Here is a 23,441-nt window from a genome sequence, read left to right on the forward strand (position 1 = left end):
TATTTTAAATTATGATCTTTATCATACAATTAATTCATTCTCTAAAGTAGCAAATTATGTTAAAATTATTACCAGCACTAAACAAAAGCACAGAACATTTTCACGTTAAAAAAACCCTGTATATTTTATTATACCTGATGGTTGAAACCATGTTTTTCTTCTATCACAAATGTATTATAAAGACTCCATGGCAAACCAGTCAATGCACTGAAAAGTGTAGCCAACAGCAGAAACACCAAGGATTGAGTGATCTAGGCACAGGAAAAAAATAATGGCAGTTTTTAATAATATAATATAATTCGTCCTCCTCACCCCACCTGACTTGGTAGTGGGGACTGAATCCAGGGGCATTACCACTGAACTACATTCCCAGTCCTTTTTTACAATTATTATTTAGAGACAGGATCTCACTAAATTGCTAAGACTAGTTTTGAACTTGGATCCTCCTGCCTCAGCCTCCAGAGTAGCTGGGAATGCAGTTAATGTAATTCATTCTTCAAATAAACTACTAGGGAGCAAATCAACAAATATTTGCTGAGTACTCATTCTATTCCAAGCAATGTGCTTGATCCTAAGGTTAATACACAAACTGAAATATCACCCTTGTCCTCAGAAAAAGTTTAATTCAAGGGAAGGAGTAAAAGAACAAAACAATTACTCTTCTATTACACAGGCACTATACCAAAGTAATCTTAAATCATATAGATAAAGTGGTTAAAAAAATTCATAAAGAGAGGCTGGGGATGTGGCTCAAGCGGTAGCGCGCTCGCCTGGCATGCGAGCGGGCCCCGGTTCGATCCTCAGCACCACATACAAACAAAGATGTTGTGTCCGCCAATAACTAAAAAATAAATATTAAAAAATTCTCTCTCTCTCTCTCCTCTCTCACTCTCTCTTAAAAAAAAAAAAATTCATAAAGAGACCGCAACACATGCTGATGAATTCAAGAAAGGCTTACAAAGTTAATGAGGCTTGAGATGCCTTTCTGGAGAGAAAGAAATTATTGGGACAGGAAAGAAGAGAGAGGAGGAGGAATTTCAAGCAATTTGCAAAAGTATGGAGAGAGAAAGTAACACCCAGTGTGTGGAAGATGAGAAGATGACAAGATGACAGGTCTGGTTGGGATCAGAAAGGGAAACTTAAAATGGAGACTTAAAAAATCTGGACTAGGGTAAAAAGGGTAGGATAAACCCAGTTTTTCACAAAAAAAAAAAAAAAAAAAAAGACAAAATGCAAAAACTTACCCTCAATAATTACTTTTCTTTTTTCTTTGTACCAGGGATTGAACCTAGGGGGACTTTACCACTGAGCTATATCCTCTTTATTTTTTATTTTGAGACTGTCACACGTAGGTGCCCAGGCTGGCCTTGAACTTATGATTCTCCTGCCTCGGCCTCCTGAGTGCTGGGATTATAGGCACTTCTGGCTGGTTAAATTTATTGTACATCTAAAGATTTTCATAATCTGAACTCAAATGCTTCTTTCTATTACTCCTCTTTATGAACGGTTTACTCCTAACATTCACAAAAGTTGATAAAGGAAGCGTGACAGAAAGATACCCTGGGGAAATGTGAAGAGTATACAACCAGCAGCTTTTCTCAGAAGATTTCTTTTCTTTTTTTTTAATAGTTTTTTAGTTGTCAATAGCCCTTTATTTTATATGTGGTGCTGAGAATCAAGCTTGGGACCTCATACATGCAAGGCAAGTGCTCTACCACTGAGCCACAATCCCAGCCCTTCTCAGAAGATTTCTAAACCAACCCAGAAAGGAAAAAATATCCTAGGACAGGATACTCCCATGCAGTGAGGGAAAAGGGTTTTAACCCATTGCTTCTCAAAGGCAACAAGATCTGGCTCTATTCCTGTCAGTGAACACCTCAAGGCCATAAGACACAGAACATTTAAAAGTCCTATAACATGAAGGGGAATGACTCAGACCAACCCATCTTTAGTAATGGCAAAATGCACCCCATTTTTGAAGATAAACCAACTCATTTCACTCAAATTCATGATACAGCAAAAGAGCTCCAAAGCATTCTGTGGGAGGCCAACCTTATGGGTGACTCTGCCACTAAGCCACAACCCCAGCCCCGTTAATGTGTATTTTTAAAAAATATAGGCCATAACAGAGTTGTTTCATCAGACCTACATATATGTTAGAACCAAAAATCTTAGTGAATCTGTCAATATAATTTTCATCTTCAGGATAAGCAGAAGTTTTTTCATTACAGATTTTCAGATTATACCATAATGTTTTTTTAAACATAATTTAAAATCTCTTACATTTTAATTTTTTTTTTACATTTTACATGTATTTACCATGTACAACATGTTTTGGAGTATGTATATATTATGGAATGACTAAATCTAGCTAATTAACACCTATTACCTCATGTAGCTAATAATTTTTGTGGTAAGAACACTTTACATTTACTCTCTTAGCATTTTTCAAGAATACAATATATTATAGCTGGGCATGGTGGCAAATGCCTGTAGTCCCAGTTATTCAGGAAACCCAGGCAGGAAGATCGCTAGAGTTCAAGGTCAGCCTGGGCAACATAGCAAGACCTCAACTCAAGGGGACGAGGAAGAATACATTATTAACTATAGTCACCATGATGTATAATAGATCTCTTAAATATATTGCTCATTTTTAACTGAAATTTCATATCTTTTGACTACTCTCTCCCTCAACCTCTGGTATCTATCATTCTACTATTTTATGTGATCACTTTTGTTTTTTTTTTTAAAGAGAGAGGGGAGAGAGGGAGGGAGGGAGGGAGGGAGAGAGAGAGAGAGAGAGAGAGAGAGAGTGAGACAGAGAATTTTTTTAATATTTAAGTTTTTGGTAGACACAACATCTTTATTTTATTTTTATGTGGTGCTGAGGATCGGACCCAGCACCCCACGCATGCCAGGCGACCGTGTTATCGCTTGAGCCACACCCCTAGTCCCTATGTGATCACTTTTTAAGATTTCATATATGAGTAAGATAATGTTTTTCTGTGCCTGGCTTATTTCAATTAACACAATACTCTCCAAGTTCATCCATGTGGTCACAAATGGTGGGATTTCTTTCTTTTTTTTAATGACTGAACAACAGCATCCCATTGTGTGCGTGTATATACATATATGCCATATTTTCTTTATTCATTCATCCATTGATAGACATTTAGGTTGATTCTATATCAAGGCTATTATGAAAAATGTTGCAACGAACAGGAGAAGTCAGATCTCTCTTCAACATACTGACTTCACTTCTTTTTAATTTATACCCAGTAATGGGATTACTGTATTTGCATCATGATGCATCATAAATTGCTGCAGCCCATCTTCTGATATTCTGTGTTTACCTTAAATGTTTAATCCTTCATGGCATATTCTAGTTTAAAGACCAAAAAACCAATCAGTGACATATTCATACTCATTTATTATTGAAGCCATTCAATTATGATTAAGTCAACATCTTTTCTCTCTCTCTCTCTGGTGGTACCAGGGTTTGAACTCGGGGCCTTACACATGCTAGACAAATCTTCTACCACTGAGCCCAACTGTGGGAGGCCAACCTTATGGGTGACTGAGTTATACTCCCCAGCTGGGTGCTGAGGCGCTCAGTCACAGAAATGGGTGTGTCTTGCTACAGCCCCATGGGTGAAGCTATGCTCACCTGTTCCTTTGTAATATAACCCCTTGCCCTGTTTAGGATAGAATCTTCCATGGAAGTGCCTTGTGTGTGTCCCCTCCTCTTACTGTGCCCTTGGGTGTGGCCTACCCAGGTGTCAGTCAACCTGCTGACAGCGGACATCATGAAGATAGACTCAGCCCCCTGAAACCTGACCCCTTGCCTCATTTGAATAGCTTCTCCTCAATAAAAGGGGTCAGCACGTGCTCTCTCTCTGCAGACCCTTAAGGTCAGAGGAGCCATCACAGCAACCCCAAAGAAAAAGGTATTTGTGTCTCTTGTGTGGTTATTTTGTGCAGCCCAGTTAGCCCAGTTTAACTAGAGTGACCCCTGAGCCTTTTAGTCTCGAGAACAGAAACCCAGCAGCATTCAAAGTCCATTATTTGCTGAGAAGGGTGAGGTCATATCTCACTGTCCACAAATAAGGACACTGATTATGAGACCCTTGTTGGTAGTTTGGAAAAGCAGAAATTTTTGCCAAAACACATACTGCCTATACCTAGGATAAGCTGAGATCAACCTCCTTTTCTTCTTCTTCTTCTTTTTTTTTTTTTTTTTAGAAATTCAAGTTGTTTTTTTTTTAAGAGAGAATGAGAGAGAGAGAGAGAGAGAGGGAGAGGGAGGGAGGGAGAGGGAGGGAAGGAGAGAGGGAGAGAGAGAGAGAGAGAATTTTTAATATTTATTTTTTAGTTATCGGCGGACACAACATCTTTGTATGTGGTGCTGAGGATGGAACCCGGGCCGCACGCATGCCAGGCAAGCACGCTACTGCTTGAGCCACATCCCCAGCCCCTCTTCTTCTTTTTAATGTAGAAAATGATTTTAAGAAGTGCATGCTCATTGCTGAATTTTTTAACTAAACAAAAATTAAAATTGGGGCTAGGGATATAGCTCAGCTAGAAGAGTGCTTGACTTGCCTCACATGCACAAGGCCCTGGGTTCAATCCCCAGCACCAAAAAAAAAAAAAAAAAAAAAAATTAAAATTATCAAATTCTCCTCAAAGAAAACCACTTTTGACATTTTGGTATATACTATATAAAAAATATATTTCAGACTTTTTAGAGATGTAGAATATGCTCACAAAGATGTATGTACAAGGATGCACACCACTATAATTTTAAAAAATTGAAAAAAACCCCAAATTTATCTGAATATTCATCACTAGGATACCAGTTGTATAAAAAAAAATCTACATGAATATGGGTATATGAGTATGGTGATACACACCTGTATTTCCAGTGACCTGGAGGCTGAGGCAAAAGGATTGCCAAGTTTGAGGTCAGCCTCAACAACCTAGTGAGACCTATCTCAAAATGAAAAATAAAAAGAACTAGGGGGTGGGGCTAGGGTTATGGCTCAGTGGTACAGCACTTGCCTCCCATGTGTGAGGCACTGAGTTAGATCCTCAGCACCACATAAAAATAAACAAACAAAGAAAAGGTATTGTGTCCATCTACAATTAAAAAAAAAAAAAAAAACAGAACTGGGAATGGGCTCAGTGATAAAGGGTCTCTGGGTTCAATCCCCAGTATCAAAAAAGAAAAAGAAAAAAATAAATAAGCATCTATATGGATATTCACATGCATGCTTTTATTTACTTATGTTGTTTCATATTCTGACTTTGCCATTCAGTAATAAATTATATGAAGTAATAGAGCCATCACATTTTACCCTTTTAGACTGGCAAAAATAAAAAATCATGTATATACTAAATGTTAGCAAGGATCCATGAAAAGACTATTTTAATGCTTCATACACCATGGAAGACTATAAACCAAAAGAGCCTATAAACCAAAAAAGTTGTTTTAGAAGGGAATTTGGCAGCAGCTATCTAAATTCTAATTGCATATAACCTTTGATTAAGTTGCTTCCATAAATACTCATACATAATGCATAAAGATTTAGATAACAGATGTGCACTGTAGCATTATATGTAATACAGAAAATCTGAAACCAACCAATAGATGAGTAAATAAATACATGATACATGCACATAATGAACGTAGACAACTCTTGCTTCACATAGTAGTCTTAAAGCATAAAAATGACTATGCAAACTCAATCTTTATATTTTAATGATCAATGTAAAAATTATGATTTTCCTATCATCTTTAAAAATTTTGGTTATCATAATAAAAACTGTTACTACCAGCTCTAAATGTACAAGAAAACGTTTTAAAAATAAAATTTGTTAGTATCCTGTTATTTCAAATATTGGAAACACTGAGGTTTTTTTAAAACTTTCTTTTTAAAAACTTAAGAGCGGGCTGGGGATGTGGCTCAAGCGGTAGCGCGCTCGCCTGGCATGCGTGCAGCCCGGGTTCGATCCTCAGCACCACATACAGACAAAAATGTTGTGTCCGCCGATAACTAAAAAATAAAAAAATAAAAAACTATTAAAAACTTAAGAGCAATTTGGTTGGGGGTGGGCGCATGCTTGTAATACCAACAGCTAGGTAGGCTGAGGCAGGAGGACTGCAAGTTTAAAGCCAGCCTCAGCAAAGGCAAGGCACTAAGCAACTCATTGAGACCCTGTCTCTAAATAAAATACAAAATAGGGCTGTGGATGTGGCTCAGTGGTTGAGTGCCTCTGAGTTCAATCCCCAGTACCCAAAAAAATAAAATAAAGCAAACCATCACAAATAATTTATGAAACAAGGCAGAGAATGTGTAAGCAAATTTTCATACCACATGGCAAATCAAACTCCCAAACTTGTGCAGATAAAGAGATTGCATAGGAAAGAGAGGTCTTAAAAGAGTCTGATTGCCTCAGAAAAGGTATTCAGAAAAGGGACACAGGGCTGGGGATGTGGCTCAAGCGGTAGCGCGCTTGCCTGGCATGCGTGCGGCCCGGGTTCGATCCTCAGCACCACATACCAACAAAGATGTTGTGTCCGCCGAGAACTAAAATAAATAAATAAATTCTCTCTCTCTCTCTCTCTCTCCCCCTTTCCTCTCTCTAAAAAAAAAAAAGAAAAGAAAAGAAAAGAAAAAAAAAAGGGACACAGAATGAGCTGAATTAAAACCCAGTATACCTACACATACAGGAGATTTGGGATTTCAAATACACAATCAGGAAGGAAGTAACATCTGGCAATTTTCAAGTAGAAGTCAGGATGCAGTGCTGTAGTATCTATTATAGATGGAGAGTCTCAGGTTTAACACTTTACCCTGAGTAAAGTGTTAAATAATAACTAGATTTCTTAGAAAAGTGGATGGTCAACTCAAGCAATAACTAGATTTCTTAGAAAAGTGGATGGTCAACTCAAGCAGCTCAAACTTTCTGTCTTATCTGCTAAATGTTTAGGACCCAGACATGCTTAGTATAGGTTCAACAAATTCATGCTTCTTTTTTCATTGCACAGAGTTGTTCCTAAGAAGCACAGAGTACATTTTCCAGCTCCCTTGCATCTGGGTAGACTAAATGACAGGTTCAGCAATGAAATGTGATGGCAAAGGGCAGGCATGATTTGGGAGTGAGGGAAAATAAGAAGATGGTAATCTCTCCACTATCTCTAGGCTACTGGATGAAAAGTGATTGGACCCTAGTTTACCCATGGAATAAAGTCATCTACAAACTAAAAATACACCTGGCTTTTACATGAATGAGAAAAAAACTATTGTGATAAGCCACTGAAATCTGGGGGTTTGTTACAGTCTCCAGTATCATCCTAACACAGGGGCAGACAAGGATTGTGCAGCCAGAGAAGCAAGTCTAATGATGGTAGGAGCCAAAATGTTAACTTTAGTATAAGTTTGCAAGCATAAAAAAGGATTTTGACAAATATATTCTAATGAATCACATACCTCATATTCTGGTCCAAAGCCAGCATAACCACAGAATCGTCCAGAAAGTCTCCAGAGGTAAGGGATTCCTCCAAAGAGAAGAATAAGCTACAAAACAAAGCATACTTTGATTACATCTCAGCAGTACTCGAAACTATCATGTAACATAAGAGCATTTATAAAGAAAAAAGGATAAAATAATTACAGAAGAAAAAACACCTACTTCATTTAGAATAAAATATGCGTTTTACAAACTGGGCTGGGATTGTGGCTCAGTGACAGAGTGCTTGCCTCACATGTGTGAGGCACTGGGTTCAATCCTCAGCACCACATAAAAATAAACAAATAAATATTTAGGAAAAAAAAAAAAAGAATAGAAACCACTGGCTGGGGCTGGGGATGTGGCTCAAGCGGTAGCGCGCTCCTCTGGCATGCGTGCGGCCCAGGTTCGATCCTCAGCACCACATACCAACAAAGATGTTGTGTCTGCCGATAACTAAAAAAATAAATATGGTTCATGCCATTGTGACTAACTTAAGTGTCAGTACTGATATAGAAGAAGAAAGGCAAGTCAATTTACAAAATCATGGGATAGAATGGGATATCTTTGCCTTCTTCGGGTCAGCAAAAGGTGAATCCTGAGGTAGGGGTCAGGGATTCATAAGAGCAGGCCCTTTTATCAGTACCTCCCTTGTCTTGGGAGATTTAGTGAATACAGACATTCACCAAATCACCAGAACATCAGGAACAAGGAAACAGCTCAGAAGTTGAAAAGAATGAATGCTTAAGAAACTTGACTTTTGGAGATAGGGGTTCAGATCAGTGGTAGAGGTCTTGTCCGGCACCCATGAGGGGGTTCAATCCCCAGCAACACATACACAGACACCAAAAAAAAAACACCCAAAAATAAAACAATAACTCTACTTCTCACAACAGATGCTAAATCTCTGGACCTCATTTTGTCAAAAGGCATCAATTTATTTTTTCTCTGGACAGGACCCCTGAAATGCAATGATTAATTATATGCCTTGCTTAAAAGCACAATATTTCGAGGCTGGCGTTGTGGCTCAGTGGTAGAGTGCTCGCCTAGCATGCACGAGGCACTGGGTTCGATCCTCAGCACCACATAAATGTAAAATAAAGATAGATATTATATCCACCTAAAACTAAAAAATAAATATTAAAAAAAAGCAGCACAATATTTCTATTAATTCAGACATGGTTTCTCGTGGTTTGAGGGTTATTTTGTTTTTTTGTGCTATGGATTAAATCCGGAGTCTTGTACATCCTAAGCATGGGCTCTACCATAACTGAGCTATAACCAAGGCGTGGTTTGAGAGATTTAGGCACTATCATATTTCATGGATATCTTTTCGATATGCTTTCCATTTTTATATATGTATTTACTTATTGTGGCACTGGGGATTGAAACCACTCTACCAGTGAACTATACCCAAAACCTTTTATTTTTTATTTTGAGACAAGGTCCCACTAAATTGCCCTGGTTGGCCTTGAACTTGTAATTAAATTGCTGGGATTACAGGTATATGCCTTCATTCCCAGTTTGTATGTATGAATAATTATGTATTTTTAAGACTACATAAAATGATATCATACTATACTTTTCATCCCACAATTTGCTTTCTGTACTTTTCCATCTGCAGCATCTTTGTGTTCCTATTTTCTACAACCTTACCTATACTTTATATTATCTACTGTTTCGATTTTTACCAGTATGTTGGACTGGTTTAATATCACAGGTCTCAAGTCTGACTTTTAGTCATAAGTAGCAACAACAGCAGTATGTATTAGAAATGCAATTTCTTGGGCCCTAACCAGACTTTCAGAATCAGATACTGGAAGTGGGGCCCAGCTACAGGTGAATCTGATGGAAACGAACATTTAAAAATAATTTAAATAAATTGCTGTTTTATAAGCTTCCCTACCTCTATATCCAGGCATCTTCACCTTACAATTATCTCAACCATGGCAGTTAAGTAAACACTGTTCCCAAAAGACATGATTTGGCACTACTATTTGGTATATGCTCCAGTTATTAAGGGAATTGATCTGGATTATCATTTCTTTTATCCTATTCCCAACACTAATAAATAATGTAGATTAAGGATTTATAATGCTTTTGGTAAAAGGCTAAAACACCTATTATTAAAAGTCCAGCTTTTAAATAAATATGAACTTTGAATGATTTATGAATGTAACTGGAAACTGCTGTTCCAAACTTTGTTTAATTTACTTTGGGGACCAGGAAATCAAGCATGGTGAACTATAACGTTTCCCTATGTTAATAATCTCACTGAGCACACTCCTGGGAATGTCTTAGGACAAGAATTAATGCTCCTGGGGCTGGGGATGTGGCTCAAGCGGTAGCGCGCTCGCCTGGCATGCGTGCGGCCCGGGTTCGATCCTCAGCACCACATACAAAGATGTTGTGTCTGCCGAAAACTAAAAAATAAATATTAAAAAATTTCTCTCTCTCTCTCTCTAAAAAAAAAAAAAAAAAAAGAATTAATGCTCCTAACAAAAGCAATCCCAGTGCTTTTATACATACTACATTGGTATAGTCTTGAAAAGCAGGCGTGGCGGGAGTGTAATAATCTATTTTATAGACAAGGCAACTGAAACTCTGGGTAAAATCATATATCTCTTCCTTCCTTCCTTCCATTTTATTTTGAGACAGGGTCTGGCTAAATTGCCCAGGTTGGCTTCCAACTTATAATCTTCCTCCTCTGCCTCCCAAGTCACCACTTCTCATTTTAAAGATGAGACAAATGAGGCTACAAAAGGCAAAACTGCTCACACAGAAACACACAGAAATTAGAGAAGCAACAATTTGAGCTTTTCTACTCTTCTCTATTCCTCAGCCATTCCTTTTTTTTTTTTTTTTTTTTAGTTATTGATGGACATTTATTTGAGTGTGTGTGTGTATAGGGGTGGGAATCTATCTCAGGGCTTCACATTTGCTAGGCAAGTGCTCTACCGCTAAGCCACAACCCCAGCCCCCACCCCCGCCATTCCATTTCTTGATGAGATCTCACTATGTTTCTCAGACTGGTCTCTCTGGGTTCAAGTGATCCTCTTGCCTCAGTATAGCTGGGACTGAAGGCCTACAACACAGCACCCAGCCATTCCATTTCTTGAACAGGGTTTTTATTGACATCTGTGTGACTGGGGGTGAGGGGGAGTCTGTTTTAGAGAGGCTAGACATTCATAATGCCACTGCTTAATTTCCTCAGGTAGAAAGTATTAAGATAAATGGTCTAAGTTAATCTCACCCCTTGTGACAAAAACATGCAGATCCATTAATTTTTATCAATGTAAAACAGGAATCAATTAACTTGTTTTAAAGAGAACAGTTTCAAAGTAACACCAAATTTGCTTCCTATCCAATGGTAAATGTAGCTACTAATTCCCCAGAGATAAATTTGGCACATTCAGGTTATCATCTTTAGAGTTTCAAGAATTGTTTCTTCCATATAATTATAAAGACTTAGATCAGCAGAGTTTAAAACCCAGTTGTCTCACTTTATTTAAGCCATTTAATTTCTCTGAGCCTTCACTTCCTTTTAAAGGCAATAATAATGCCTATCCATTCTATTTCATTGTTGTAAACATCAAACAAAACAATGAACATAAAAACTGTATGAAGTGCAAATCATGATTACTGTGCCCAGCTTTAGCCCATCAGTACTGCTTCTAGTTAAGCCACAACTTACTGCAAGCCTCTTACTTTATATACATATTCACCCAACTTCTATCATCTCCTAGAAAAAACTGAGTTAATCCCATGATCACCAACCACAATAACCAAGTGACTGCCCATCTTTGCTGGAATTATTTACTAGTGACAACCATGGAGATTGAAAATGCTTTCCATGCCAGTTTATCAATGGGGTAAGTTAAAGAACTTCAAAGAAGCAACTATCAGGGCTGGGTATATTGCTCAATAGTAGAAGCATGCTTAGCACACTCAAGGCCCTGGCCCAGCAGCGGAGAGGGGGTAGTTAAAAGAAAAAGAAAAATGAAGCAATCACCAGAGAGGAAGGAGGAAAGTGTCTAAATTCACTAGCTTTATTTCCATCTCTCTCTGAAGGCTGAATTCATACTAAAGCCCTGAACAGAAAAAAAAAAAATGTGCAGATAAGTTAATTAAAGTCAAATATAATCTGCAATAATGCTACCTCTCCTGGTTTAGTTGGAAGAAAACAAATTTTAATACTAATTTTCAATGTCTCAATACCTAAATTATCTTTGATTAATAAAAATATAATTAAAAAGTCAATATTGAAAAGACTGTGTGCCCAAAAAGCCAATGCAATTTTATTTTCCAAATCTTTTATTTATTTTTCTTTTTTTTTAATAGATTCTTTTTTTTAAAAAGAGAGAGAGAGAGAGAGAGAGAATTTTAATATTTGTTTTCTTAGTTTTCAGCAAACACAACATCTTGTTTGTATGTGGTACTGAGGATCGAACCCAGGCCGCACGCATGCCAGGCGAGCGCGCTACCGCTTGAGCCACATCCCCAGCCCAAATCTTTTATTTATTTTTCTAAAATGCCAAATTAGCTGGGTGTAGTGGCAGCCAGCCTCAGTTACTTAGCAAGACCATGTCTCAAAATAAAAATAAAAAAGACCGGAATAGGGGCTGGGGATATAGCTCAGTGCTTACCTTGCATGCACAAAGCCCTAGGTTCTAATCCCCAGCACCACACACACACACACCCCCCCAAAAAAAAAAGAGAGAAGAGAGAGAGAGAGAGAGAGAGAGAGAGAGAGAGAGAGAGAGAGAGAGAGATATTCAGTTGTAGCTCAGTGATAGAGTGCCCTGGGTTAAATCCCTAGTATAAACAAACAAATAAATGAATAAAATACCAAGATTTTGCTGGTGCAGTGGCACATGCCTATAATCCCAGCAGCTAGGGAGGCTGAGGATTGCAAGTTCAAAGCCAGACTCAGCAAAAGCAAGGCACTAAGCAGCTCAATGAGATCCTGTCTCTAAATAAAATACAAAATAGGGCTAGGAGATGTGGCTCAAAGGCTGAGTGTTCCTGGGAGTTCAATCCCCGGTACCCCCCCCCCCCAGAAAAAACAAACACCAAGATTTGATTCATCTCTTCCAGTATGTCATTTTCCATTTCCTTAAGGAAATGAAAGCAGTTCTAATAAACTGGATCTAATCACAATTTCATATTTGTCAAGGAAAATTTTATGACTAGCTAGACAATTTTGTCTTTTGTTTTTGCTGCTACACTGAGGACTGAACAAAAGGGAGTTCTACCACTGAGTTACATCTCAAACCTCTCTCTCCTTTTTTTCATTTTGAGACAGGATCTCACTAAATTGCCTGGGCTGACTTGGAATTTGTAATCCTCCTGCCCCACACTCCTGAGTAGCTGGGATTATAGGTGTGTACCACTGCCCCTGACAATTCTCATCATTTTAACAAAGCTGTAATATAGTTTTGTTTCTTTAATTCATGTAACAATTATGGTAGCCAATCTCAATTATTTTCAAAGATATAGGAATCTTTCTCTTTGTAGAACTGGTAGACCTGAGAGAGTTCTGAAGGAACAATGGTGATGACAAACATAGTATTAGCCTACACTAAGGAGCACTTAACAATGGATCAGACCCCAACTGTAAATGTTACATATATAAACTCAATTAATCCTCTCAACAATATTATGAGAAACTATTATTCCCATACCACTTTAATGAATGAGAAAACTGGGGCACCGAAATGGTTAGAATGTCTGAAGTCACAAAGCTAGTATGACAGAGCTGACATTCAAACTAATCACCAAAGCTCAAAGTTACTCAGAATCTCTACACCATGAACTTTCTTCTTGACAGTAGAAAATTTCACTCTTTCTTTTTTGGATTGAACCCAGGGATACTTAACCATAGAGCCACATCCTCGCCCCCCTTTTAAATATATTTTAGAGACAGGGTCTCACTGAGTTGCTTAGGGCCTTGCTAAATTGCTGAGACTGGTTTAAATTAACCATCCTCCAGTCTCAGCCTCCCAAACTACTGGGATTATATGCATGTGCCACCATGCCCAGCTAAAATCTTACTCTTTTTATGTATGAAGCACAAATATATACACCCACAGTATAAAAACAGATCTGGGATATTAAAATTTCATGAAGGGGTCAATTAGCAAAAGAAAAAAAATGTGTAATAGAAGAGAGGGGTAATGAAGGGGAGATCATGAAAAAAGATGGCAAACACTGCTCTATAACACATAGCCTCTCTTTTTTTTAGCATGCAGGTAAGACTGTTCCTGTGTTTTGCTAAAATTGCCTCATTTGTTATTTCAATGACTAAATATGAGTTTTGTGCTTATTATATATGTCAAGCACCAGGAATAAAATGATAAGCAGACCTTAAAGTACCCCTTCTTTAAAAAGGATCTATCAATTAAACAAATATATTTAATACAACGTGAAGTACTCTGACCAGTCTTGAGGGGCAAGGAGTTTTCAAATGATTTCTTAGAAGAGATGATGTCTCAGTCAGCTGGATTCTAAGGGAAGAACAAGGATTAACCAACCTCCACTGAGAAGGTGGTCATGAAACATGAGAAAAATGGCACCTTAGGCAGAGATACCAGCATGAAAAAACATGCCAAGTCCTAGGAAGCCAACCTCGGTATAGGATCGTCAATAAAGAAGGGGAAAGAAGATTCAAGGGGAAGGAACAAAAAGATGAGCCTCAAGGATCTGTGGCCAGGGCTAGGGTTACCTAGCATGTGTGAGGCACTGGGTTCAATTCTCATCACTGCATATAAATGTGGTTCAATTCTCATCACTGCATATAAATAAGCAAAATAAAGGTTCAGTGACAACTAAAAAACTATCAAAAAAAAAAAAAAAAAAAAAAAAGACTCTATGGCCAGATTGAAAAGGACCTCATAAACCAAGCCAGGAAGTTTGTACTTTATCCTAATGGAAACAGCAAACCAATGAAAGATTTTTTTTTTTTTTTTTTTTTTTTTTTTGGTGGTGCTGGGGATTGAACCCAGGGCCTTATGAATGCTAGGCAGGCACTCTACCAACTGAGCTATATCCCCAGCCCCCTGAAAGATTTTATATAGAATAACAAGATCAAAACTGCTTCAGAAAGATTCCTTTGGCAGGCTAGGGATATAGCTCAGTTGGTAGAGTGCTTGCCTTGCATGCACAAAGCCATGGGTTCAATCTCCAGCATAGCACAACAAAAAAAAAGATTAACACACATAGTAAGGTCCTTTGTCACAACTGACCTGCAGGTGAAAATCATCGTATTTCAACTGACTATGCAGTTATGTATCTGCCTTTTTTTTTTCTTTCTTTCTTTTTTATTTGCAGTACTAGGGATCGAAACCAGAGCAGCTCTACCACTGACCAATATCCCCAGCCCTTTTTCTTTTTTATTTTGGGACAGGGTTCTCTCTAAGTTGCCCAGACTGGCCTCAAACTTGTGATTCTCTGGCGATGGCCTCAGCCTCACAAGTTACTGGTATTACAGGTGTGTGCCACCATGCCGATATGTTTCGGATTCTTTTATTCCACACCCATTACTATCAATAACAAAATTATCCCACTCTTCAGTATTTATCCAGAAGAATTAATGTCAGCATATTATAGATATACATGCAAACCCATGTATTTTTTTTTAAAGAGAGAGTGAGAGAGGAGAGAGAGAGAGAGAGAGAGAGAGAATTTTTAATATTTATTTTTTAGTTCTCGGCGGACACAACATCTTTGTTGGTATGTGGTGCTGAGGATCGAACCCGGGCCGCACACATGCCAGGCGAGCGCGCTACCGCTTGAGCCACATCCCCAGCCCCCAAACCCATGTATTCAGCAGTGCAATTCAAAATAGCCAAGTTGGAACCATTGTAAGTGTCCATAAAGAAAATATGACATATATACACAATGGAGTTTTTTTTTAACATTTTTTTATTTGCAGTTGGACACAATGCCTCTATTTTTAATTTATTTACTTTTATGTGGTGCTGAGGATTGAACCCAGGGCCTTGCATGTGCTAGGCGAGCACTCTACCAATGAGCCACAACCCCAGCCCCTGGAGTTTATTTATTTTTTAGTTGTAGGTGAACATAGTACCTTTATTTTATTTTTATGTGGTGCTGAGAATTGAACCCAGAACCTCATGCATGCTAGGGGAGTGCTCTACCACTAAGCCACAACCCCAGCCCCACAATAGAGTTTTATTCAGCTATAAAGAACAAAATTATGTCATTTGCAAGAAAATGCCTGGAATCTAAGGACATCATGTTAAGTGATATAAGCCAGACTCAGAAAGTCAAAAGTCATATGTTTTCTCTCATATATGGGAGTTAGAAAAAAAGAGGAAAAAAAAAAAAAAAGGAGAATCTCAGAAAAAAGAGAGGCTAGTACAGTAAAGAAGGGGACCAAGGAGCGAGAGGAGAGGAGAAAACAGAAGGTACTAGGCAAAAAAAATTTACCAAATGATGTTATGTGTGTGTAAGAATGTTGTAATGAATCACACTATTTGTATAATTATAATAAAACACTCGAATTGTGCATTTTAAAGGGTGAATTTATGAAATGTGAATTAGATCTCGATAGCTACTGAAATCATAAATATTAGATCATGCTTATGACATAAAAGTGTCCCAAGTGGGTAAAAAATAGCAACAATAAAGGTTAGGAAAGCACTGTGGGACTGGTAGGAATAGTACCCTCTTTTGTGTCATAAAAATACAAAAATGAGAACATTGCAAAGTATTAAATAATTTGAGAGACCATCTCTCCAAGACGTAAATTACTCACAGTGCCTTCAACTTCTGAATAGAGTCCTGACCAGAAGCTGAAAGTACTTTTATCCAGTTGATACAGTCGAGATTTCTCAAATGTTTCAGCATCCATGATCTGTCCTAACTCCGGGGGTACCCGAGTTGTTGTTTTATATATTCTTCTCTGGAATATTTTAAAGAAAACACTTTAACAGTCAATTGTTTACTACAATAGTAATTTATGATCTTACATTGAATAGTTTATAGCATTAACTTGTCACTTAATCTACACATCTGCAGAGTGTTTCATATATATGAAAATACTACATTTGTCACGTACACTGATTACTGAAACAACTGATGCAGAAAAGTTAAAGGCAGAACAAGAGAATATGAGGCTAGCTGACTACGTAGAATAAAAATCAGGATTACCCTCACACTTCACTTTACATATGCAAACCAAAGTTTTAACATCACAAGGGTGCCACTCTTTCTGGGTATGACTATGTCCTATAATACAGAAAAAAAAAAAAAAAAACTGAAAAAGAGAAGCAAACATATTAACCACAAGCAATAACAGATATTGTTGCTAGTCATTAAATTTGGTCCAAATTAAGAGAGATTTAAGGAATCAAAGAAATTATCAGGTCTCTAAGATCAATTTTCTCATTATGCCAAATTTTAAAAGGTAATTTTGGCTCATGAGACATACCACAGGAAGCAGATACCAAAAAATAGGACAGAAACATCTTCTACAATGGTTTTACAACAAATGCTTTCTCTATATATTGTATGTCAATAAAAGTTGAGGGCATTAAATAATGCATAATTCAGTAGAGGCACTACTGAAAAGTAGTTACTCTGACTACTTAGTAATAAGCAGTTATTAAGGCTTATCATTAAAGTAAGACAGATAGATGGTCAATAGTTTATTGAGAAAAATATTAAAACTGTTTATAGATTCATGTAGAATGTAAATTGAGAAAAAAAATTTGAAAAGAGAAAGGACTGAAATGCTCACTCATTTAAACATTTAAACTCATTTAAAAGTTCTGATCTAGTCACGCACAGTGGTACATGCCTGTAATCCCAGGAACTCAAGAAGCTAAGGCAGGAGGATCACAAATTCAAGGCCAGTCTGGGTAATGTAGCAAGACCCTCTCTCAAATAAAAAATAAAAAGGACTGGGGATGTAACTCAATGGTAAAGCATCCCTGGGATCAATCCCCAGTACTAAAAGTTCAGATCTCAGTCAGGTGAGGTGATCCATGCCTGTAATCCCAGCTATTCAGGAGGCTGAGGCAGGAAGATCCAAAGTTCCAGGCCAGCCTCAGCAATTTAGCAAGACCCTGTCTCAATTTTTTTTTTTTTTTTTTAAGTGCTGGGGACATAACTCAATCTTAAGAGTTACAGGGTTCAATCCCCAGTACTGGGGGAAAAAAGTTCAGATCTCTAATTTTTCAAGCTATTTATTAGGATTATCTTTAGAGAGCTGTTATTAAGTAATTTTTGCCTTCTACTCCCCCACTCCCTGCCCACCAGTGCTGGAGATTGAACCCACGGACTGAGGCATGCTAGTCAAGTGCTCAACCGGTGAGCTACATCTTCAAACCCCATCCCCACCTCACATTTTTTATTTGTTACAGAGAAATGAACCCAGGGACGCTTTGCCCCTGAGCTTCATCCCCAGCTCTTTTTATTTTTTAAAGACGGTCCAGTTGCTGGGATTACCGCCCCCCCCAACCCTCTAAGATTTTGAGACAGATTCATAATAAATAATTGCCCATAGTGGCCTCCAAGTTTTGCTCTTCCTGCCTCCACCTCCAGAGTAGCTGGGGCCAAAGGTGTGTGCCGCTAGGATACTATTTAAAAAATTTTTTAACGAAAATAATGTAAATATAATACTTTTTTTGGCAAAAACATATGTACTTTAAGGAGATTAAAAAGAAAAAAGGGGGATGGGGTTGTGGCTCAGAGGTAGAGCGCTCCAGGCGAGCGATGCCTTGGGTTCGATCCTCAACACCACATAAAAATAAAATAAAGATATTGTGTCCATCTACAACTAAAAAATAAAATATTTATTTAAAAAAATAAAAAGAAAAAAGGATGGGCAGGGGGTTGTGGCTTTGTGGTAGAGCGCTCAACTGGCACACGTGAGGCACTGGGTTCCATCCTCAGCATCATATAAAAATAAATGTACTGTGTCCACCTACAAATAAAGAAAAAATATGAAAAATTTATCAAAAAGAAAAAAGAGAGTGTCAGTCCTTGGAAGAATTGCAACATCTTTATTTTCAGAAAATGGTTTCCTGTGGTTGAGCAGGATAACACGAATATCATGGGGAAGTTGTGATTCGAATATGTCAGCAGCTTTCTTTTGAAGGCTTACATCAAAGATAAAGGAGCCTGGGTCTGGACCCAAAGAACCAAAGAGGCTGTAGGGCAGGCATAAGCTCAAACTTGAGGGGGCTACCTTTTCCTTTCTTAAGGCCCTAGGGTCTTACGAAAAACTTCCCTGAGGTACCAAGAACCCCTAAAAGCCAAGTCCGCCATAGGGCCAAGTTAGAAGGCCCAGCAAGGGTTACAGGGTTGAAACTGGTGCTGGGACGCGAGCAAACATCTAGGACTTAGGGTCCATTCCGAGCCTGGCCTAGGGCTGGCGGGTGTTGAGTTCAGGTGGGCCCTGTCTAGGCTCACCTGCCGCTGTGCTAGGAAGGTCTCCCAAAGATACACTGTCCAGGAAAAGAGCAACACCGCCCCGAAGATACGCTTCTCCGCGGGCATCTCCCACATGGCGTCCAGCGACGCCGACATCCCCATGGCCACCCGGTTCCACCGGCTCCTTCAGCGTGCACCGGTGCCACACTGACACCCGTCCTCTCAAAGAGTCCCCGCGGTGCCACAGCGATATAGGTCCCTTCCGAGTGCCTCTACACAGACACCCGCCCCCATACCAGCCCCTCCGCGCAGCCGGCAGTGTCGCAAAAGCACTCCTCTTCTTGCCTCCACCCGCTGGGGACTTCCAGTTTCTCATAGGAAAGGACCAGCCCCACCTTCCTCACTTCCGGCCCAAACGGGGAGGGAGCCCAGACGCTGAGTTCCGGCCCTGGCTGAGCTTGCGTTGCACCTACATCCATCCCCCGCCCCTCGACATTAGGTTCCTGCCCAGGGTTCTGGCTTTCTTCCTGGGCTTTATACCGCGTCCGGGGGCGGGGCTTTCCAACCTCTCAAGTGGCAGTTCCTTTAGGTTTTGGGGCCTTGGTTGCCCAGAATGGGCTGCGGCATATTCTGTGCTTTCCTGGGCTGGGACGAGCTGACAGAAATTCTGGGTTTAGGGGCTGAGCGCTTGCGTCGCATGCATGAGGCCCTGGGTTCGATCCCCAGCACCACATAAAAATAAATAAATAAAAGTGAAGATATTGTGTTCATCCACAACTAAAAAAAAAAAAAAAAAAATTAAAAAAAAAAAAGAAATTCTGGGTTTAGCGGTCGCCGACCCAGTGGGCCGCCACCCGCGCCCAGAGGTGGCTGGGAAGAATGGGCGAGTATGGTAGGCGTCCCAGGCTGTCAAAATCTTTGCTGTTGGCTCGTGCTGTCCAGCTGCGGTAGGTGCATCGCTGGGATACCAGAAGAACGAGGCGAGGCATTGCACATGGAGTGTTTTGGCCTATATTGGCGTGTTCTGACTTCAAGTGTATTAGATGAGAATGACGGTAGCAATGAGAATTTCACTTGCAGACCTTATCTCATCCACCCCAAGTGTACTTGGAAGTGGCATTTTGCCCAATTGTGCCCTGGGGTAAGACAAGAATAGGGTAGGTTAGAAATACCTGAAACGAAAGTCCTGTCTTTATCTAGGGGACAAACTCTGATCAAGTCTCAGTGCCATTTCTGTCTTGGAATTCAGAAGTGAAATGTGTCACTGTGACACCTGTCAACACATTTATTTTACTTGAAAACCGAAGTCAGAATTTTTCTGACCAAAAGTAAATCTAATTTGGTTAATTGGTTCTATAGACTGGTGTTGCTAAGTTGCCTAATTTTTTTTTTTTAAAGAGAGAGAGAGAGAGAGAGAATTTTTAATATTTATTTTTTAGTTCTCGGCGGACACAACATCTTTGTTGGTATGTGGTGCTGAGGATCGAACCCGGGCCGCACGCATGCCAGGGGAGCACGCTACCGCTTGAGCCACATCCCCAGCCCCTGCCTAATTTTTTTAAACAATAAATTTAACTAAATCTATTTAAATTAGTGATACTGCGACTCTGGAGGCTGAGGCAGGAACATCACAAGTTCAGGGCCAGACTCAGCAATTTAGGAAGACTCTGTCTAGAATGAAGAAAAAAAAAAGCAAATGGTTATAATAATAAGATAACAATTTATTTTGCAAGTCAGATGCTCTCCAGTTCTTTATTTACAGCAAAATTAATGGCTGACCTAATTGAATTGTCAGCTGATGAAATATCACTTTTAATTTTGGGACTATAACTCAGAAAAAAGCCCCAAAATTGATTGACATTACTAAAACAAAACTACTAGCATTTTCATATTCTTATTTATTTGAATATTTCTAAGCCTGTGTTTATTAAAACAAAAAAGGAATGGAATTGAAACTGAATCCTGTTGATTTAGCAGTAAGCAATACTCACCTAGGTGCATGAATTAATTGATAGGAAGGAAAGCCCCATCTATTTTAGGGCTTTATACATGTTATTCAAGCCCTCTACCAACTGAGCTTCATCCCCAGACATAAGAAATGCTTTCTCAATAGAATTATACCACTTATGTTTCTGTATTATCAAAATTTGTAATTGTGTTGTTTTGACTAGCTATATACTAAATTGCAATGATAATTCAGAATTCTAATACCTAGAACCATAAGTTACAGGGAATTGTTAAAAATTTTACTTTCAAGCATATTTTTATTGTAAAGAAGTGATCAATAAAACGTTTTTCAAACATTAATTACATTTGGATAACTTGGGGGAAAAGAACCTAAATATAAGTTGGAGATGATAAAGGAGCAATGTTAAGACTGTCTTGCCTGCTAGAGAGGGGTCACATTCTCCCTTGAATGTGTATTACTTTTCTCACCCCAAAGGTTCTGACTCAAGATTAATTCTCCCCTGAATGTATATTTCTTACTTTACCCCAAAGGATGTCTCTTACTCTTGGGATGGCCTGCATTCTCCCCTTGCTTTTCTAAATAAAATTCTGTGCCTACTGGGGTAGGGTGGGGAGAATGATGTTGAAAGCTCATTTATGTATTTTCTTAATGGATGAGGGTATTTATTCAATTGTTATAAACTTTCTGTTGGATGTATTATAAAAAGTGATTTCACAGTTTTTAATTATCAGTGTTTATAATTTGCTAGAATTTGCATTGCAACTATTTAAACTTACATTGAAAACTTTTAGATGGAAGGATAAACACCTTCAAAATATTCTCTTCTAAGGTCATCTTTATTATGCCCTCTTACTTTTCTTGTCCTTACTTATCCGTGAGTCCAAAGCCTCACTAAAACTTCTGTCACTCAAACTTTTGACAAAGAGCACAAGTTTAGACTAAAGCTGCTTGAGTGCCAGTCATAACCATGATTAGTAAGTTATTTACCCTTTGTGCATCAGTTGCTCATCAGTACAGTGAGAGAGTACTTACCTCCTTCATTGTTAGGATCAAATAAGAAAATTCATGTAAAGCTCTAAGCAATGTACATGACCAAATAAGTACCCAGGGGCTGGGGATGTGGCTCAAGCGGTAGCGCGCTCGCCTGGCATGCGTGCGGCCCGGGTTCGATCCCCAGCACCACGTACAAAACAAAAATGTTGTGTCTGCCGAGAACTAAAAAATAAATATTAAAAATTCTCTCTCTCTCTCTCTCTCTCTCTCTCTCTCTCTCTCTCTCTCCCTCTCTCACTCTCTCCTTAAAAAAAAAAAAAAGTACCCAGTAAAGGCTAGCTACTAGCTCTTCATGCTTGGGAAAATGGCATCAGTGATCTGTCCCTGTGTTTGAAGAGAAAGGAACCAGAAGATGGTGTGAAGTTTCAAAGCCAAAACTGACTGCAGTTCATTCATTCAAGAAAAATATCTGCAAAATACCAGACACTGCTAAGTGTGAGTGTGAACCAAACAAAGCCCATCCTTTCCTGAAACTTATATTCTTAGTGGGCTGGGGTGGATGGAGTGAGAGATGATAAGCAAATATATCACAGTAAAGTGGAGGTGGTGATAAGTGCTATGAAGAAAAAACAGAGAAAAGGAAATAGAGTGTATTGGTGTAAGGGGCACTAGTTTACATAAGATGGTCAAGGAAGGCCTTTAAGATTAGCCAACAGTTGATCTCAGACCCCTACCCCCCCAAAAAAGTGGGTAATTGGGGAAAATGTCAATCAGAGTGAACAGTGAGAAGACCCTGAGGTTGGACAATGCTTAACCCACCTGGGGACTGGTAAGAAGGTAAGAAAGAGTAAGGAGAAAGGGAAATGCAGATCCTGATGTTACTGCTGTTTACCGGTGACGGTGACGAGTCCTTGCTTCTGCAATGCTGAAGTATAACACCAGAGAAGCACGCCAAGGCAAGTTTAGAGTGGAAAGTAGAAACTTTATTAAAGGACAGCAGAAAAGACTTCTCCCAGGAGGAAGAAAAGGACCCAAGAGGTGGAATCCCTGGAAGGGTGAGGCCGTCCCTCTTTTATAGCTAAGGTCTTCTTTCAGCTTTCCCTCATTTCTGTCAGGTTCCTGTCCTTTGTTGTTATCTTGCAGTGATAGAATGTAGGTGGGGAGACCCAAAAGGTGAGGGGCAGATGGGCCTGAGGAGTAATCTTGGGCAGGAAGGGCCTGGAGGCCTCTTGATTAGCATCTCCCTGTTTGCTGGGAGCTATTTCATTAATATTTCTTTAGAATGTGCTCTGGACCTTGGGAACATTAATATTTCAATTTTCCAAGTGCTGCTCTGCTTTCCCGGGCTCCATTCTCAACATGGCCTTCATTTTCGATTTTACTCCATATTAGACCCGATTTACCTAACTACACTACCTATCTTTAAATCTGGCTTCACTGGCATCATGCACAATCTCCTAGTTAGAACCCTAATGTTTACTTAGAATGAAAGAATAAGCCATTGGAGAGTTTTGAGAAATGATTCCTCTGACTACTGTGTGAAGGGTAAATGTAATAAGGACACAGATCA

General features: G+C 39.0%; 1 protein-coding gene across 1 annotated transcript in view; it reads right to left on the bottom strand.

Annotated features, from left to right (window-relative positions):
* Positions 1 to 19,286, bottom strand: part of ZMPSTE24 (zinc metallopeptidase STE24) — a 43,740-nt gene extending 24,454 nt beyond the window's left edge. The window contains exons 1-4 of the mRNA XM_081305086.1: positions 18,949 to 19,286; positions 16,289 to 16,435; positions 7,491 to 7,577; positions 135 to 251 (exon numbers count right to left, since the gene is read on the bottom strand). Coding sequence (XP_081161212.1) covers positions 135 to 251; positions 7,491 to 7,577; positions 16,289 to 16,435; positions 18,949 to 19,071 — 474 coding nt within the window. The 5' untranslated portion in view covers positions 19,072 to 19,286. The remainder of the gene's footprint in view (positions 1 to 134; positions 252 to 7,490; positions 7,578 to 16,288; positions 16,436 to 18,948) is intronic.
* Positions 19,287 to 23,441: the final 4,155 nt, after the last annotated feature.

The sequence above is a fragment of the Spermophilus citellus genome (assembly GCF_964194105.1).
Source record: "Spermophilus citellus genome assembly, chromosome: 9".
Lineage (NCBI taxonomy): Eukaryota > Metazoa > Chordata > Mammalia > Rodentia > Sciuridae > Spermophilus > Spermophilus citellus.